Source organism: Didymosphaeria variabile, assembly GCF_027946475.1.
Source record: "Didymosphaeria variabile strain IMI 356815 chromosome Unknown scaffold_7, whole genome shotgun sequence".
In the NCBI taxonomy this organism is placed as follows: Eukaryota; Fungi; Ascomycota; class Dothideomycetes; order Pleosporales; family Didymosphaeriaceae; genus Didymosphaeria; species Didymosphaeria variabile.
In genome coordinates, this window is record NW_026611626.1 from 995,803 (window position 1) to 1,013,457 (window position 17,655).

The following is a 17,655-nucleotide window of genomic DNA, read 5'->3' on the forward strand; positions in this document are numbered from 1 at the left end:
TTTATCCCCGTCAACTCGCGAATGCCACCTATTGGGTATAGCTGGAGAACGCCCCGTGGACGGCAGTCAACCGCTATTCGCCAATGAAAAGCTCAGTGCTGGACTCGGCGGCCTATCGATGTAACGGCAACTGCATAGCGGCGTTCTTATCTTTGCATCGTTGGGGGCTGACTGTCACAAGTGTGACATAGGATGGTTAGACTGGAGGACAAGGCTGAGAGGGCGACCGATCCTTCGCCAGATGTCGTTATCGATAAAGAATCACGTGTCAGGACTTAATCTTGGACGTATCCTCACAAGGCTGACAATGACGGCAATTCTATCTGAATATTGCCATGATGATTTCAACCCGGATTGTGTCCGATAGACCATCATGATCCCGTCGGTTGGAAAGGCTTCTCCTGCGTACGGTTTTGGCGAAACGGGAGGACCGGGCGGGCACCTGAGACTAGGAGACGTTGACAACACAGGCGATACGGTCGCCAGTCCGAACTATGGATCTCGTGTAGATGGTCATGTACTCAATCTCGGTAATGGTGATATCAGTGAGCGTTTTGATCGGCTTGTATATCAGGCGCTTACCTTTGAGCAGACATAGAGACGAGCAACAGCCACAGTTACTCAATCGAAGCGGGCGCAGTTTTGAATGTGAACACCGGACCAAATGACGAACAACTTAGGGTATTTATCTATAATATCCACTTGGAATTGTTCAGTAGTGACTCACAGACTGATCATCATACACTTTACCGTAGGTCGTGTCATGGCTCAATGACTTAGCCAAGTTAGACTTTGCTTCTGCCCACCGAATTAATTTGGTACAAAGATGTGACGGAGTCGGGGCCTGGGTAGTCGAGGACAAGCGGTTCCAACAATGGTCCAATGGGACCAGTCGGACTCTTTGGATTCACGGTATTCGTAAGTCGGGATGCATCGTCTGCGTAGTCCGCTTATGTTGAGGCAGTCGGATCCGGTAAAACAATCCTATCGTAAGCGTTTTCTTAAACACTCCATCATAAATCATTGTGTTCAAAGTTCCCTAGATCGAATATCATCGAACATCTCGAAAATAAGAAAGACGGATCCGCGTGTCTCTTCATATTCTTCGATCATTCGCAAAAGAACATTCAAACACCTTACAACGTCACTGCCAATCTGCTGAAGCAACTGGTCCAGCAGCGATCTGGCCTCTCAGAGCAAGTACGGAGAATGTATAGCGACTTCAGGCATCTCAACACACCGCCCAGTACCCCTGAACTCCTGAAAAATATCAACCAGGAGATCAAGCGTTTCGCAAGAGTGCGACTTGTTGTTGATGGACTGGATGAGTGCCCTGCTCACGTGTCCAATAACTCTAGGGCAGCTTTCCTCAACATGATCCGCAGCTTAACACCTGACACCAGTCTTTTGTTCACTGCGAGAGCTTCTAACTACGAGGAACATAATTTGGGGGACGTCATCGAATTGAGATATGCACCAACGGACCAAGACCTGCACCGGTATTTGCGGGTCCAATTACAAAATCATTGCGCCTTCAATGAGATTCTTGCAAGAGCGGATCATGATCAACTGGTCGAGGCCACTGCCTCACATGCCAAGGGCATGATACTACTTGCGCGCCTACATGTGAACTCTATTGCAGCACAACACACCCAGGCAGATCTCCAATTAGCTCTCACGACTTTGCCGGGTGATACCAAGCACACGTACGAGAAAGCGATGCAGAGGATATCAACGGGCGACAAACCACTTGCGGAGCTGGTGTTGATGTGGATTACCTTCGCTATGTGTCCACTGACCATGGAGGAGCTACGATCAGCATTAGCGGTCAACGAGAACGTCACAAGTATTGAGACAGCCGCGGACTACATGTATAGCGAGAAGCGTCTCTTAGACGTATGCGAGGGTTTAGTTGTTGCGGACCTTCGGATCAAACCGATCAATGTGCGTTTAATCCACCCGACAGCGCGAGCCTTCTTTGAGGTCTACTTCGACAACGAGCAAGCTCACAAATCTCTGGCAATGACCTGTCTTCGATATCTACAATTTGAAGACTTGAGGACTAAAATTTGTGACAGAACAGGAATGCTTGCACGTCTTCGAGACCTACCATTACTTCGATATGCTGCTTTGAATTGGGGTCATCACGCTCATCGAACACAGGACAAGGAAGTGGTCGATATGTCCGTCGCATTGTTGAACAATAAAGCAAGCTTAGTGTCGGTGGCGCAAGTCATGGATCTGTCGAGTGACGACTCGGTATCGGGTTTATACATTGCTGCTCACTTCGGCTTACGGAGCGCTGCTGATCAACTGCTCTTGAAAGATCCTAAGGCCGTCGAAGAGGAGATGCACGGAGAGACACCTTTGCACGCGGCTTCACGTGAGGGCCATATCACTATCTTGGGAACATTGCTCAGTGGGCGATTGGATCCAGATGAACGTAGTGATGACGGCCGCACGCCAGTGTCTCTAGCAGCAGAGAACGGGCATTTCGAAGCTGTTCGATTCTTCATCGGCTCCTATGGGGTAGATCCGAATTCCAAAAGCAGGACTCCTTTTTACAAAGGACGGACACCACTGTCCTGGGCGTCCGGTAACGGTCATTATGCCGTGGTTGAGTATTTGCTGGCTCAAGACAACACGCAGGTGGATACTTCGATCTCAGATGGACCTTTCATGGGCCGCACAGCGCTCATGATGGCAGCACGCGATGGTCATGAGAAGGTGGTGGAACTTCTCCTCGGGAAGGGACAAGCAACAGCGGGCATAGTTGACGGCGATGGTATGACTGCGCTCGCACTCGCCGCTCAGCAGGGTCATGGTAAAATGGTTGAGCTTCTTCTGGATGCCGACCATGCTGCCGCTCACAAGAGGGATATCGTCTACAATCGGAGACCGGTTGATTGGGCATCAAGCAGCAACCACGAGGCAGCTGTCAGATTGCTGCTCATGTATCCTAGTCTCGACTCGAAAGACGACGAGGAACGTACGATGATGTCATGGGAATCGCAATACGGTAACCTTGATCTCGTCCAACGACTTCTCAAGTTAGGCGCAGATCTAAACTCAAGAGACGAAGAGGAATGGACGCCTTTGACGTACGCTTCGAAGTTTGGGCATACGCAAATTGTTGAACTTCTGCTTCAATCAAACGCGCACGTAGATGCTCAATCCGTTGACCGACGTTCTGGACTATCATTTGCATCGGAGATGAATCATCACGACACTGTTAGATCACTATTGACGGGCGGGGCGAAGCCGGACGAGCCGGACAAATTTGGTCGTACACCTCTTTCGTATGCTGCCGGCAGCGGCAGCATCGCTATCGTGGAAACACTTCTTCGATACGGGGTGGACGTCAATCTTAAGCCAAGTATGACTTCCTGGTCAGCACAGCCGCCGATAATGTGGGCAAATGCCAATGGGCACAAAGAAGTAATTAAGAAGCTACTCGAGACAGGAAAGGTCGTGTTGATGCCAGAAGACAAGCTATTCGGGACATCGGCCATCTCTTGGGCAAAATCACACGGTTTCACAGCTAAGCTCCAACCCTCATAATGCTTCAGCATCTATTGAGGCCATGACCGATGGATCGTATGGTCGACCAATATCCACCGCATTGCTCACTTCGATGAAGTCCTCTAATTCTTCACTCGTAGTCTTTAACTTCTCTTTGACCGCTGTCACGCCCTCCAGACCGACTATGTGTCTTGCAGGTGGATTATCATGGCCACCAATAGCCGTCAGCGCATGTACAGTCTCTGCTATCAGCGATGACTTCACCACGGATGGCAGAGGCGCGTACAGCGATGTGACGGTGTCCGAGCTGAGTAGATCGCCCATGGTTGGCTCATGGACAGTGGCGTCTGGGCTTGTTGTCGAAATACTGTCAGTAGGCGACTTTTCCTCCTGTGGATATGGAGACGGGTTATTGACGCGGTCAAGCTTGTCGAGAAGGCTGGAAAAGATGTCGCGAGCGATTGGCGCGGGATTTTCGGCCTGAAGGTACTCGCGCATTGGCGGGACGGAGGTCATTTTGTTGGTGAGAACATTTACTTCCATATTGGCTTGAACAATAGACATTTTGATGTTAAAAGGAGCGATCTCATACGCCAGACTCTAGGTCCATATTAGGCATGCGTAATTACGTTAAGGTGGACACGTACATCGCAATACCCTTCAATAGCCCATTGTGATGAACAATACATGGCCAGACCTGGCGTCCCTAGATGACCGGCTACAGCTTGTTAGACCTCAAATCAGTGTCTGCTAGTCGAGCAACTTACTGACGCCCGTCAACATAATGATGTGGCCGTTTTTCCGTTCGCGCATCGTTGGAAGGACAGCTTTGATGATATTCACATTTGAGAAGAAATTGGTTTCAAATGTGTCCTGTACAAGAGTAATGGTCTGAATACTTTGGGACAGCTCTTCTACGGCACCTATAACAGCTTTGCAAAACATTCAGCGTAAACCTCTGGAGGATAAGGGGAGTGAAATACCTTCGCTGGTGTTGCCGAGTAGGACATCGACACGTCCGAACGCTTCAACAGCCTCTGCGATCGCGGCCTGACACTGGCCGATTACTCGCCCATCCAGCCCAACAACTCTTAGTCTTTCCCGCCATCGTTCTGTGTGCTTCACTTCCTCAAGAAATGCTCTGAAGTCCTCACACTGACCCTCTCTCTTTTCAAAATCTTGTGGTACGACGCCAGATACTACATAGTCACCGTGATCAAGTACTTGCCGCGCCAAAGCGATTGCGATGGGTGATGAACCTATTGTCAGAAACCATACGCGGGGTGCGTTATGTGGAGGGAAATGTGGGGATCGTGGCCGTGGCGGGCGCGACGACTGCGTGCCCTGCTGCGTCATGATGGTAGCAACACGTTTGCATGCAGCATCTCGCGCAATTGGAGATGAAGGCCTTCGTAGAATATGATGCGTTCAATTGACGTTGCGGACCGGCAATGCGATTGCCTAAGTCCGATCGGCGCTATTCCGGTTTCGGCACCATTAGCGCCCACCAAAAATGATTCACCCCGGACGTTTGCCCTCACCACAACCACCACATCCGTGAGAAGTTGGTCCAACCTTCGCCAAAAGCCGACTTAAGCCATCGAAACGAGTTAGAATGCGTATGAGAAACACAGACGACGTATTTGTATTACTTTGGACGGGATAGAAACCATTGTTACGAGGTTCCGCTACTATCAAGGCCCTCATTCACTTCGACTCCAGTAAAGGTAGGCTCAACTTTCACATTCATCTTCTCTTTACCAGCTTCCTGGCGGCCCCAGCCACCATGTTTGCCCCCAGCCCCCCAATATCCATTACACATAAAAGCAGCAGGCTGCCGCAAATTTTGCACCTTTTCACCTTTACCCTTACACCATCTTCCTTGAGTCTACTGTCTCATACAGCTTTTCTATTCAGCTCCCTCACTCCAAAATTCATCTCAATACATGATCAACCCTCACATCACAATGTCCACCGACTTCATGGACTTCTCGACTGGCGCCGGCAACGACCCATTGTTCACCGACTTCGGAAGTCACCTCGCTAACATGAGCTTCTCGACAGCGCTTGCGCATCCAACCTTCCTTCAGGACTTCGAGGCTTCTACCGGCGCAACACCGCTACCCAAGTGGATCTGTGCGCTCTACGCCTACCGCACCAAAGCCAAGAAGCCTGAGAGCCGCATCCGCAAGACACCCAAGCCCAAGGACCGTGCGGCGGACTGCAAGAACTGGATCAAGCGCACCAACAACTTCCCGCTTTCAGGAGGCATCCGCAAGCGTAAGACTGAGATCGCAAGCCCGCGCGAGCGCAATTCCAAGTACGCAATGCCGCGTCCACTCAACGCGCTGCAGTACCAGCGCCATGCCATTCAGCTTATGTCAAGCGTGCTCAACACTCGCACCAATGCTTCACCATTCACCTTGGTCCTGGACGACCTCAATCAGCGCGCCATTCCCTTCCTCCAGGAGCTTGTCGCCCGCGCTCTCTCCCGCAACGTCACTGTCATCATCGTCTCCTTCGAAGGCACACGTGTCCACCCTGATGTGCGTAATGTTGCCGCCTATGGTAACCGCACTGCCGCCGACACCCTAGGCAATATCGAGCAAGCCATGAGTGACCGCAAAGAGTGCCTCGTCATCATCGACGACATGTACGACGCCGTTGCCACCAAGAACATCGACATTCAGGCGCTCTTCAACCTCGTCGTCATGAAGTACACCTCCACCCTCGTTGGAGTCTACCACACCGATGTGCTCCCGGAGCCCTCGACCTCAGGCGTGGACGCCTATGCCCCACCGCCGCTCGAGCTGCTGAAGTTCATGGCCACCTCCGTCATCACGTGCCGCTCCTTGTCGCATGTTCTCGCCTCCAAAGCCGCCCGCGAGCGCTCCCTTCCAGAGCCGACATTTGGAATGCAGACCGGCGCCGAGGGCATTGTGCAGTGCCTCAATGCCAACGATGGTTGCGGTATCGTCCTCGAAGCCGAGTTCCGCCGCAAGTCTGGCCGCCCTGAGTCCGAGACGTACTACCTCCGCCCACGCCGTGGCTCTGATTACCACCAGCCGCTGCCGACACAGCTCTACGGTACGCTGAAGCAAGAATACGTCATTCTACTTGACCAGCACCCTGCGTATGCGAACAGTGAGCTTGTCGGCATGGTAGCCGCTGCGAATGACGAGATGGAGACGTCGTTCAACCTGGCCTTGACGGACAAGCAAAAGGCAGCACGCGAGGGTGTTGTCCTTCCTTATTTCGATGCACAGAAGGGTGAGGGCGGCGAGGGCGGTCGCATCCTCTACGACATGGGTGAGGAGGACGACTTTGACGAGGAAGAGGATGAGATCTGAGAGCTTCGATTGGACTTCTGCTCGCGCGGTTGGAATTGAGATTGCCGCCTGCTCTGGCGTATATGGCGTTTGGAGGGTCGACTGGATTACTGATATACCCTCACAGACAATGGCGTATGATTTGAAACTTGCTTTTCCATCGCCGTGGTAAGTTTGGACGGACTAGCATTCCTCGTTTCTACGTACAAGTCTGTCGTCTCATAGGAGAAATGAAAGAGAAAGAAAACAAATCCTCGTAGCCTGTGCCATGTTGAATTGGTGTGATTACTTGAGCCTGAACCTTGTGATACTGGCAAGGCACGTCACATACTCGCGTCAACTTCTGTCGCCTGGTGCATGCCGCGCCCCGTCGCCGTAATTGTATAGCCACTGCGTTTGCTTTATACTAGCGCCGCCCGAGACGAAGCACGCATCATACTTGAAAGGAGTCATCGTTGTAAAGCTTCTACAGAAAGACATCTGTCCGTGGAAGGGCAGAACAAGGCCACCCCAACACCCTGTCACAAACATGCCTTCAAGCAGCTAACGGAAGTAGCAACCCGCTAGACACCTCTTACTACTTTGCCCCATTTACATCCAAACCTAGGCCCTTTTAAGGCCCCTCCCCTCCTTTTCTTGGGAAATACCCCATCTTACACATCACAAACACGCCCTCGCCTCCCCCTTGCTTCAAATCCACTTCCAACAGCTCCCCAACCTGCACAAACCCATACCTCTCATAAATCGGCCTCCCCATAACCCCCGCCTCCAGATATGCCGGCACTCTATCCTTCTCTGCCTGCTCAATCCCCCACTTGATCAAAATGCCCGCCGCACCCTTCCCACGGTGCGCAGGATGCGTCACCATATGCATCAGCACCCAGCACGGCTCGTGAACCTTCATCCATCCGCTCCGCGCTGCGTCGCGAGTGCGGAGGATGTGATTGTGCAGTGCGACATTGAAGTCTTTGGGGATAGTGGAGGGTTCCGGGCTGTTGTGCGTTTCCCAGTGGATGTCGCGGGTGAAGGAGTAGCCTGCGGCGTAGAAGTGCCAGCGCGCAATGCTAATGATGTTTTCGCCGTCTTCGCTGGTAGAGTCGCGCTCAACGACTTTCATGTACCGCACTGTTGGGTCGCCCAGAAAGCGGGCGCGCTGTTTGGCGAAGTGGAAGGTAAGGCGGGCGGAAGCTTCTTCTTGCGTGGTGACGGGGCAGCATATTGGTGTTGGAGGACCGACAAGGTCTTCGCCTGGGATGCCGGAAAGAGCATGGGAGATTAGGGTGTCGAAGTCTGAGAGCTGGAGAGGTTGGAGGTGGAGGGAGGGCATAGTAGAATGATGGGCAAGGTAACAAATAGAGCAGGAACAATACCACACAAGATACATTACGACGATCTGTCGTTCACTAGTGACTCGAGTCATCAATCAACATCATTAAGTCTGACTCATTGGACGTCGGAGCGTAGGATTTACCCCGGATACACACGGTAATCAACGGATTCTCTCATGATACTCATCACTGCTTCGTGATTGTCAGTGAGCGTTTATAGATCATGGCTCATAAATGCAGGTAAGCGATCGGGAACATGAAACATGATGGCCTTTCGTCCTTGGACGCACGCGACAGATTAGCAGTTGCTTACCAAGCGTTCATGAGTGGTTAAAAAAAAGACCAATTGTTCTGCTGTTGTATCGCTATGTGGGGTATCGTGCGTGTGCACACTGTGGTGTATCCTCTATCTCGCAAAATGTCAATGACATCGCCTTCCATGCCAATGCCTTGCTACTCTCGCCCTCTGGCAATTCCGTCCGTGGCTCGCACCACTCCCGACAACAAACCCGCCTGGAAGTCTTGCAATGTCCTGAGCAGCAACGGTGCCGATGGTAAACCACCATCTTCTCCATCCTCAGGTTCCTCGACCTCCATGAGTCTGCTCCATATACCTCGTAAGTCGGTCTCTTTCTCCACCTCTTCGATCTCGCCAGCTTCCTCAAAGGCAGCCGCCGTGCTTGAAAATTTGGTCAGCATCTCATCGTACTCACTTTGCGGATTGCTAAGTGTGGTGATAGCACCGCCGGCGCCGATACTCCAGACATCTTCGACGGCGGATGCCAAATTTGGGGGGGTCAATCTTTATAGCGGTGCGAATGACGACGCTGAAGTCACCACCACCGCCGATGTCCAGATATCCCAAGACGCCAGAGTATATGCCACGACGTTCGCCGTTTTCGAGGCCTTGCAGAAGTTCGCAGGAGCGCTTCTTGGGCGCGCCGGTCATGCTGCCTGCAGGCAAGGATTGTGCAAACGCGTCGAAGCCAAGCATTCCCTCCCTGTCTTGATCATGTGAGGTACGTGCGGCTGCTCGGTCTTTGTTGTCCACCCAGGCGTCTTCTGGTGTCTGCAGTCGCGGGCTAGTGCTGGAGGATGGATTGCCTTCGACAACAGACACAAGTTGCCAGACCGTTTCATACTCCTCAACTTGCATGAGTTGACTCACGTGCACATTACCTGCGCCATACACGCCGTGGAGTTGATGCCGGACGAGGTCAACAATCATCAAATTTTCAGCACGCTCCTTGGGAGTGGACAGAATGGCGTGTGCTTCTGCAGCTGTGGCACCTGAGCTCTTGGACACGGTGCCTTTGATCGGACGACACTGCGCCGTCTGCTGACGGTTCCAGCTAATATACCGTTCCGGCGACGAGCTCAGGACGTGCACGTTGTGCAGGCGCATATACGCACTGAAAGGTGCGGTGTTGTGTGCAGTAAGGCGCTTGTAGAGTTTCCATGACAGTTCGTTGTCTTCTGTTCTCGAGAGGCGGCATATGCGGGGCCTACGGGCACGAATCTTGTTCGTTGTGGTGAGGCAGAGTTCGTAGCTTTGGCCTGCGTATCAATGCAAGTTGAGCGTGCGTACTATGTGAGGGTTTAGCGGGTCAACTCACCATCTGCGATGTGCTTTTGACATGATCCAACAGAAAGGCAGTAGTCGTCGCGATCGATAACAGATCGCGTGCATGAAGATAAGTAGGTGCTGAGAGTCGTATCGTGCTGCTCGAATGGATTAGGTTTGGGGAGCGGAGTTGGGTTTGGTGTAGATTCTAAACTCTTTCTGCCCACAGCATCATAGAGCAGGTCGAGGGACTCGTTGACCCAAGACCGGTCATCTGTGCTGCGTATGCTCTGGATATAAATCTTCTTCAGCTGGTGATCCACCACGATGCTTCGTGTGATGTAAGCGAAGCAAATGTCTGGACATTCTGCCTCTTCCTTTGACCTAACGCCTATCGTCTCCAAACCTGCTTCATATGATGCGTAGCCCATGAAGCCACCCCAAAATGGTGACCAGGTTGAGGTCTGGGGCTTTTGCCCAAGCATACCTCTGAGGTGTGACATGACACGCCTAATGCATTGCAATGGATCTAGTGTGTACCATTTCTGCAGGGCTTTGTCATTGCCATCTCTAAGCTCCATGATGTGGGTACCGGTGTAGTAATGTAGGCGCATCGTCTCTCCAGGAACAACCAAACCAATGATACTGTGACGGCCCGTATCGGTCGCCATGGGACGAAGGTCCCGATGAAGGCCTGATTCAAGCACTATCGCTTCGCCACGAGGGCTGTCAAATAGCTCTACGAGGTCTGATACGGTCAATCGCCCGCTTCCCGTCGTAGCGCATTGCACGTCGAGGACAGTAGCATGGGACGAAGGTATCACGTCTCCGTGCACAAGACGCATAGTTAGCGCCTCCATTGAGAAATCCTTCGGCTGGGAGGCTTCATCCTCTGCGATATTTTGTGTAACCTCGGAACTGGATGGTGTTGTGAGATTACGTGGACGACTATGCAGACTGGCTTCGGCCCACCAATTCTGAACGATTCGCATGCCCTCATCATTCGTACAGATTGATTCAGGATGAAACTGCACGCCCCAGAAAGGTTTGGTGATATGTTTTGCAGCCATTAAGACAGCCCCATTCTGCTTATTGTCAAAATCCCAAGCCAACGGCTGGAGGTCCGGGCATGTTTCGGTAGGTTCCCACAGCTCCGCAGGATAACGAACGGCCTTCTTTGTCTGGATTCGGTGGTGAAGCATAACCTGTAATGAGTGGTACTGCGTAGCGTGGAGCTGCTTTGTGCCGTTGAAGATAGATGTACCATTGTTCAAGATCACCGAAACGAGTCCGTGCCGTGGTTCTGTAAGCTTTTGAATAGTCGCTCCAAAAAGCCAAGCACATGGACTGAAAGCCCAAGCATATACTGAGGACGGGTATCATGTCTTCATCTTGAAGCTTCCACAGCACCTTCATCCAGCCCACATCCTCGTCGCATGCTGCTGAGCCAGGTCCTGGTCCCGCGATGACAGCGTCGAAAGTTTTGGCGTATTCAGTGAATGCTGCAGGGGTAGCAGCGCGTGCCTTGGCTGCTTCTGGGACGACCCAAGCGTCAGGATCGCTGTTAATGTAGCATTTGACGATTTCAGCATCGATACACTGCTCGACTTGAGCGATAATGTTGTTCGAGAAGGAGTCGTATGCGTCCAGGTACAGAATTCTGGGGCGCCTCGTCAGGAGGGCCGGGGCCATGTTTGATACACCAATCGGAGATGGTCGGCAATGTCGAATTCGGAAGAGAGCGATTTTGGTTTCCAGTAAACCGGTAGCAGAATCAAAAGAGGGTGGACGTTGCAAGACGTTGCAAGACGAACTGGGCTGGACGTGATATTGGGTTGAGCTTTTGTAAAGTGTCGGGGACCAAGTGTAGGGCTGAGACCCTGAAACGCGGCTCAGCCCGCTTCTAGAAGGCCGTGAGAGAAGGAGTGCAAGGCTGAAAGCAAGCCAAAGGAGGGTGCTCAGGTACTGAAGCCACGCGCAAAGCCAGAAGCACAGAGAAGACGCACAGGAGCTAGGTCGTGAATAGAGAGGAAAGATGACTCTTCGCGGGTGCGCGAGTCGAGCCTTATCGTACATTCGTCCCGACCCGACAGCCCCGAAGATTGCCCTTCAGGGTCCAGGTCAGCTAGCCTCTTTCGGTAAGAACGGGAAGGCGACACCTTAGCACTTTTCCATTATTCCAAAGAGCGCACCCCGATCTTCCCTCGGTCGCACCAAGCCTGCCTATTTCGGTCGTCCCCTCACATCCGGTTGGACCCTGACGGCCCAAAGGGGCTCTTCGCCACCGCTCCGTCTTCGGGCTCAGCAGTGATGCTCGTCGCCGACCTGACGCCAGTCTCCGATTCGTCTTCTGGAATATCTGGATCTGTTTCAGGGGCTCGGCTACCGTCCCCAGTCTGCGGCTCCTCAGCATCTGCGTCTGAACCTCTCGCCAGACCCGTTTCGGATGGCTGATGCACTCTGCCAGCAAAGAAGACAAGCATCAGGAGATCGTAAGTGGCTTTGAGTGAGCCTGCAGCCACAAAGGCGACCCAGAAATGGCCGTGACCTGCCAGCAGGCCAGTAGCCGACGGTCCAGCTGATTGTGAGAGCGTCTTGAGGATGTTCACCACACCCATCACTGCCGTGCGCTCCTGTGGGAGTACCACGATTGATAGGAGAGCTGATCGGGGCGCTTGATCCATGCTGTTCAGCACTGCCCGTGCGACCAGAAGACAGACTGTGAATGATAATTGCGGTGGCGCTGGAAGCAGAGCAAGGAAGATTGAGCTGGGCAGATGCGTGGCGACCATGGCTTGAATGAGACCTAGTCTTCTCGCGAGTGATGCTGCAAAGACGTTTCCTATGGTGCTTACGAACCTTGGTGAATGTTAGAAGCACATACGAGTACATCATATCTATACTCACCAAGTAGCGGACATGATCCCGCCCAGCTTGCCCTTCTCTAGTTCAAATTTCCGTTCCATGTAGAAGTTGATGAGAGAGAACGGCACCATGCCACTCCCTAATGAGTCCAGGAAGAAAACGCTGCATAGCTTGAGTAGGGTCCAGCGCGTGGGTTTCGATATCTGACTGAACGCGTCCCACCATTTCGGCTTCTTGCTAACGGGAGACAGCGGAGGACTGCTATCATCGGCCCCTCCGTGTCCATCCAACAGTGGCTCCCTCTCACCACGCTCCCTCCGGACTTTGTCTGCACCATGTTCACATCTGCCACTCAGAAACAACGTCATGAGCGCCTTAACACAGCCGAGAGCCGTATATATCCAGAACATGGCTCTGTATGCATCCAGTTGCGTCCATCCTGGCAAAGCCTGCATCTTGTCTACTGCCACGCCTCCTATAATTAGGCCACTGGACGTTCCCAGTACAGCCAAGCTGACGTACCAAGTGAAGACATCACTGCGTTTCTCTTCAGGCACAAGATGCGCAAGTGTCGATTCTTCAATCGCGCGAAAAGGTCCAATCTCGTTGCCTGTCGGGCTGATGACACCAATTATAGCCGCAATCAAAAGCGAGATGTAGTTACTGGTAAGAGCAAACACCGCACCCGAAACAGCCATAGATACCGCACCGAGGAAGAGCGTTCTCCGCCGGCCCAGAGCATCAGCAATCAGTGTGAGGAGGAGGCTGACAAAAACGTCTCCAAGGAGAGTGAGGGTCATGAACAACCCGATCTGCGCGTCCGAGAAACCCAGCTCTTCAAAGTACAACGCGAGGATGAGCGCAACGGCGCCGTAGGCTATGAGGCGTAGGTATCGGGCCAGTATAATAATGTATACGTCTTTCCCGGCGGATCTCATAGTCTGAAGGCCGAGCTCCTCGGCCAGCCATCGCAGCGCGCTGGAGATGCGGTTTCCGACAGACATTCTGCGTTGAAGGATGGAGATTAGGAACGGATAACGTGAGTTGAACCTGTTGGAAAAGCTTTCCGCATCTCTGTGATACGTGGAGCGCAAAAAAAAAAACGAACGACGCGTGTTGTACCAAACTCCAGTTCGTGTATTCTGGCACCGGGAAGTGGTGTTACAGAAACGAAACGTTACCTCTTACTTGGGACCAGATGAGTGTCGGGGGAAACGAGCGCTGCAAAAAAAGGAAAACGGTGAAAGCGTGAATCGGTTTGCGCAGCCATGCTGCTGCTTCAACAAATATCGCTCGCTGCCTAAGAGGATGGAAGGCGCTATGTACGTCAGCTATAGCCGCTTACCTAATCTGGAAGGTGAGAACAGATGCACACCTCTCAAAAGCCATTTGTGACCGGCAGAGAGTCGCACAGGTTTAGAAACATGTGGTTCCTATGTCCACTTCAACAAGGAAACTACAATCAATCACTTTACGCTTGGGATGGTGCATGAGGACAGTAACCTGCACGTAGGCCATTAGGGAATATATGATTTGCAGACCTAAGAAACAACCCAAGAAGCACAGAAGAAAGACCCCCGTGATCAACACAAAATGGCCATGATAGCAGTCTCTTCTACCGTCCAGCCTCTGCACAAGTCGGCCACCAAGCCCTAGGATGCAGCAAAATCGCTACCGAGATCCAGAGTATTCCAATCAACGGGATATAAACGTGACCTATCCACTGACTCCATCTAAGCCATGCAAGGAAGACCGAGGGATGATGGAGATGACAGCCGCTTGCTGGGGAAGAAGATCATGACCACGAGTATTGGAACCGAGCCGATATAACACCCACGCCGATCTGTGTACGTATCGCCGCACGCCCCCGCTCTAGCAGCAGCCTCCGCCGGATCCGCTCTGAACACCTTGGCCCTGCCCAATGGGTACTGTGGGCTTGGTGTTGGCCGTTGTTGTGCCCATACGCTCCTTGATCTGGCGGGCCATGGTCAAGAAGGCCTGCTCGACGTTGGTTGCGCTCTTTGCCGACGTCTCGAGGAATGGAATGCCGAGGCTGTCTGCGAATTCCTACACAGGCATGTCAGCAAGCAGTTTCATGCGGTTCGGTACCAGACATACCTTTGCCACGGTGTACTCAACCACCTTCTTATCAGCCATATCGGACTTGTTGCCCACTAGCAGCTTATTCACGCCCTCCGTAGCATATCGGTCGATCTCCTGAAGCCACTGCTTCACGTTGTTGAACGAGTCCATGTCGGTAACATCGTAGACAACACAAATGCCGTGGGCACCTCGGTAGTACGAGGAAGTGATTGTGCGGAAACGCTCCTGACCAGCTGTGTCCCACTATTGGTCGTCAGTATCTCGCGTGGATATCGTGTGTATGTACTCGTACAATTTGAAGTTTGACCGTTTTGCCATCGAGTTCGATGGTCCGGATTTTCTACGCTCAGGTCAGCCGTGTCGATGTCGAGGCGCCGCGCATCGAGTACATACGAAGTCAACACCGATGGTGGAGATGTAGCTCTCGGTGTATGTGTCGTCTGCGAACCGGAGCAGCAAGCAGGACTTTCCGACACCGGAGTCACCGATGAGGAGGAGCTTGAACAGGTAGTCGTATCTGGGAGGCGGGCATCAGCACGGCTGCGGAAGAGGGAATAGTATGGTCGACAGCGGCGCTGGGTAGACCAATAGAGGCACTCTGGGAATCTTAGTTAGTCACATATTGCTGCGAGTATAGCGAAGTTCAGGCCTCATCGAGAGTGGTGCTGGAAGCGAGGCGGAGCTACGTACTACTCAGGATTCATGTTGGCGACCGAGGGAGCGAAAACAGGCTGTTGGTATCTGGTACAAGTGTGTGGAAACGTGTGTCAGGGAGGAGTGTGAGAGGCGGCGACGGTCGGGGTTAAGATTGCTGGAGGTAGCAAGGCGGTGATGTTTAAAGGTGCAGGAGGCTTGGGTCGCGCGGCCGTGCGCAATCAGCGCCAAGCCAGTTCAGCAGGTCACTCGGGGTCTTTCACTGAGACGTCACGATGGCAACGCGCTTTGTTGCCTTCTCCTTGATACGCGTGAGCTACTTCCTGTGGTGCAGTGTATCATTTACACGACTACTACCCCTCATCTTGGTCTTCGATCGTTGAGAACGTGCCATCACGGTTTCAAGCACGCTACTTTTTGTGGCGCAGACGATCACGTGACTCTTCGACTACCTACCCACTTGTCTAGGCTCTTTGTCAATATGAAAGTCGGCCATAAGGTTGCCAGATATTTATGGAAGCGTCTGTAACTTGCTTTGAAATGATTCCTATGTTGACTCGCTCTACGTCGAGTCTCGAAGTCGTGGCCTCGTAGTATATCGCCGATGTTCACATGGCGCCACGCAATGATGATGACTGAGACATCCTTCGGGATGTGATGCTGCGAGCTATGGAGGAATCATGTGCTACGTCAGAACATTTGACACGGTGATATTAGTGTACACGACATCTGGATGGAGAAGAGTGTATTAAGGTGTAAAGTCTGGCGAAGAGCTTTGATAATTAAGCCAAACATGTTGCCCGTGACGCTTCATTGGCGCCTGAATGCCCTCTGCATAACCCAAAACCGGGAGCCCTATTATTATACAGCGGAGAAAGCATATTGCGTCTACTTTTACATCATCTTGTTGAAAGCGGGTATCAATGTTTGGGCCAGCCAGAACGAGAAGACGAGTTTGGGGCCGGTCATCAAAAGCTTCGGTGTCAGGCCCTTGAAAAAGGACGGGAAACCCTCGTTCTTCATCATGTTGGAAATAATCCTGAAACCGCTCTCGGGGTTTTCAAAGTTTCTGTTCTGTATCCTGGTCTTGATAACGTCTAGAGGAGCCGACACAATAAGGGATGCGCTGGCACCGGCAATTGAAGCGACGAAGTTTTGTCCCCAGCTGGCCGTGTTGTAGTCGCTGAGCTTGTAGAGGTATTCCTTTGCAGCGGCCGAACCACCAAACAGCTGTGAAAAAGTTAGCGAAAGGTTTCCTTCTTCGAAATCTTATCTGACGTACTGCGAACGAGCCCGGAGCATTACGTGCCGCCGTCCATCCCCAACCACGGTACAGACCAAAACCTTCGTCCGCAATGATCCTGAACAACCCTCGGCCTCTGAAAGCTTCAGGGTTTGTCTGACGTTTGATCTTCAGGACGTCCAACGGCAAGAGGACAATTTCGCCAATACCGACAAGACTGCCTGCGGTGGCATGCATTATCGCCTTCCCATTGCCCTTGCCAAATGTGCGGTCGAAGCTGTCACCGTGGTGCTTTGCGAGATAATCCCGAGCGAAGGGTTGACCGCCATATTTGTAGACACGTTGGAGGACCTGTTGTGTTTAGCTAGACACTTAGACCAATGCATCGTGTTCATGTACCTTGTATGCTGCGGCGTATCCCAGTCCAGGGAACAGGGAGAAGAAGCGACCGCTGACTGAGGCATGTGCCTTGTCCTTGAAAACGACCTGGTTCAATTGGGAGGCCGATGCGATCTTGCCCTGGTTGCTCATCAATCGCTTCGCGGTGGTGTCGACGGGGTGGAAAATCATCAATTCGGCGATACCGGCCGTTCCTACGCACGTTAGATTTAATACAATGCTACACAGCAGTCCCAGCTGAGCATACCTGCGCCGAGGACACGTGCTGCTGTCGACTCCTTCTTGAATTCTTTCGCCGACGACTGAGTACCAGCAGCGACATTAGCGACCTTCGCCGCAGCCTCAGATGCGGACGGCACAGTCATCACGGCGATTCGGTGGGGCTGATGGGTCAGATCAAGTGAGGGAACGGGGTGCAACAAGCGACAGCAAATGCAGCAGACGGGTATCGCGCGTTGGTGACTGAGATGGAATTCTAACGGTTCAATGAAGACAAAAAAGTTGCGACATGACCAGGGGACGAAGGGCCAAGGCGCTAGCACAACGCCGATAATCGCTATCTGTACATCGTCTCTCACGTAAACGTGATCATTAAACGTGATCATTGGCCATACCTCGTACAGTATCAAGTCAAGACTCTCATTATCG

General features: G+C 52.4%; 8 protein-coding genes across 8 annotated transcripts; 2 read left to right on the top strand and 6 right to left on the bottom strand.

Annotated features, from left to right (window-relative positions):
- Positions 1-874: 874 nt before the first annotated feature.
- On the top strand, positions 875-3,446 carry N0V89_009461 (uncharacterized protein; the record flags this gene model as incomplete). The annotated part of the gene is made up of 3 exons (XM_056218212.1): positions 875-918; positions 1,044-3,376; positions 3,400-3,446. 3 exons carry the CDS (start codon positions 875-877, stop codon positions 3,444-3,446), a joined length of 2,424 nt encoding a protein of 807 aa, XP_056067477.1.
- A 109-nt stretch (positions 3,447-3,555) lies between these two features.
- Positions 3,556-4,878, bottom strand: N0V89_009462 (uncharacterized protein; the record flags this gene model as incomplete). Its single annotated transcript, XM_056218213.1, has 4 exons — positions 3,556-4,122; positions 4,170-4,240; positions 4,290-4,454; positions 4,506-4,878. The coding sequence occupies 4 exons, from the start codon at positions 4,876-4,878 to the stop codon at positions 3,556-3,558; spliced, it is 1,176 nt and encodes a 391-aa protein (XP_056067478.1).
- Positions 4,879-5,468: 590 nt separating this feature from the next.
- Positions 5,469-6,872, top strand: N0V89_009463 (uncharacterized protein; the record flags this gene model as incomplete). The annotated part of the gene is made up of 1 exon (XM_056218214.1): positions 5,469-6,872. The coding sequence occupies one exon, from the start codon at positions 5,469-5,471 to the stop codon at positions 6,870-6,872; it is 1,404 nt and encodes a 467-aa protein (XP_056067479.1).
- A 592-nt stretch (positions 6,873-7,464) lies between these two features.
- N0V89_009464 (uncharacterized protein) lies at positions 7,465-8,178 on the bottom strand (the record flags this gene model as incomplete). Its single annotated transcript, XM_056218215.1, has 1 exon — positions 7,465-8,178. The coding sequence occupies one exon, from the start codon at positions 8,176-8,178 to the stop codon at positions 7,465-7,467; it is 714 nt and encodes a 237-aa protein (XP_056067480.1).
- A 454-nt stretch (positions 8,179-8,632) lies between these two features.
- On the bottom strand, positions 8,633-11,435 carry ABZ1_2 (para-aminobenzoate synthase, (PABA); the record flags this gene model as incomplete). The annotated part of the gene is made up of 4 exons (XM_056218216.1): positions 8,633-8,858; positions 8,938-9,736; positions 9,796-11,067; positions 11,111-11,435. 4 exons carry the CDS (start codon positions 11,433-11,435, stop codon positions 8,633-8,635), a joined length of 2,622 nt encoding a protein of 873 aa, XP_056067481.1.
- Positions 11,436-11,983: 548 nt separating this feature from the next.
- On the bottom strand, positions 11,984-13,612 carry N0V89_009466 (uncharacterized protein; the record flags this gene model as incomplete). The annotated part of the gene is made up of 2 exons (XM_056218217.1): positions 11,984-12,602; positions 12,651-13,612. The coding sequence occupies 2 exons, from the start codon at positions 13,610-13,612 to the stop codon at positions 11,984-11,986; spliced, it is 1,581 nt and encodes a 526-aa protein (XP_056067482.1).
- Positions 13,613-14,480: 868 nt separating this feature from the next.
- On the bottom strand, positions 14,481-15,415 carry ypt1 (ras GTPase; the record flags this gene model as incomplete). Its single annotated transcript, XM_056218218.1, has 5 exons — positions 14,481-14,675; positions 14,727-14,954; positions 15,004-15,051; positions 15,105-15,228; positions 15,405-15,415. 5 exons carry the CDS (start codon positions 15,413-15,415, stop codon positions 14,481-14,483), a joined length of 606 nt encoding a protein of 201 aa, XP_056067483.1.
- Positions 15,416-16,259: 844 nt separating this feature from the next.
- On the bottom strand, positions 16,260-17,372 carry YHM1 (high copy suppressor of abf2; the record flags this gene model as incomplete). The annotated part of the gene is made up of 4 exons (XM_056218219.1): positions 16,260-16,595; positions 16,648-16,959; positions 17,008-17,201; positions 17,255-17,372. 4 exons carry the CDS (start codon positions 17,370-17,372, stop codon positions 16,260-16,262), a joined length of 960 nt encoding a protein of 319 aa, XP_056067484.1.
- Between the last annotated feature and the right edge of the window lie 283 nt (positions 17,373-17,655).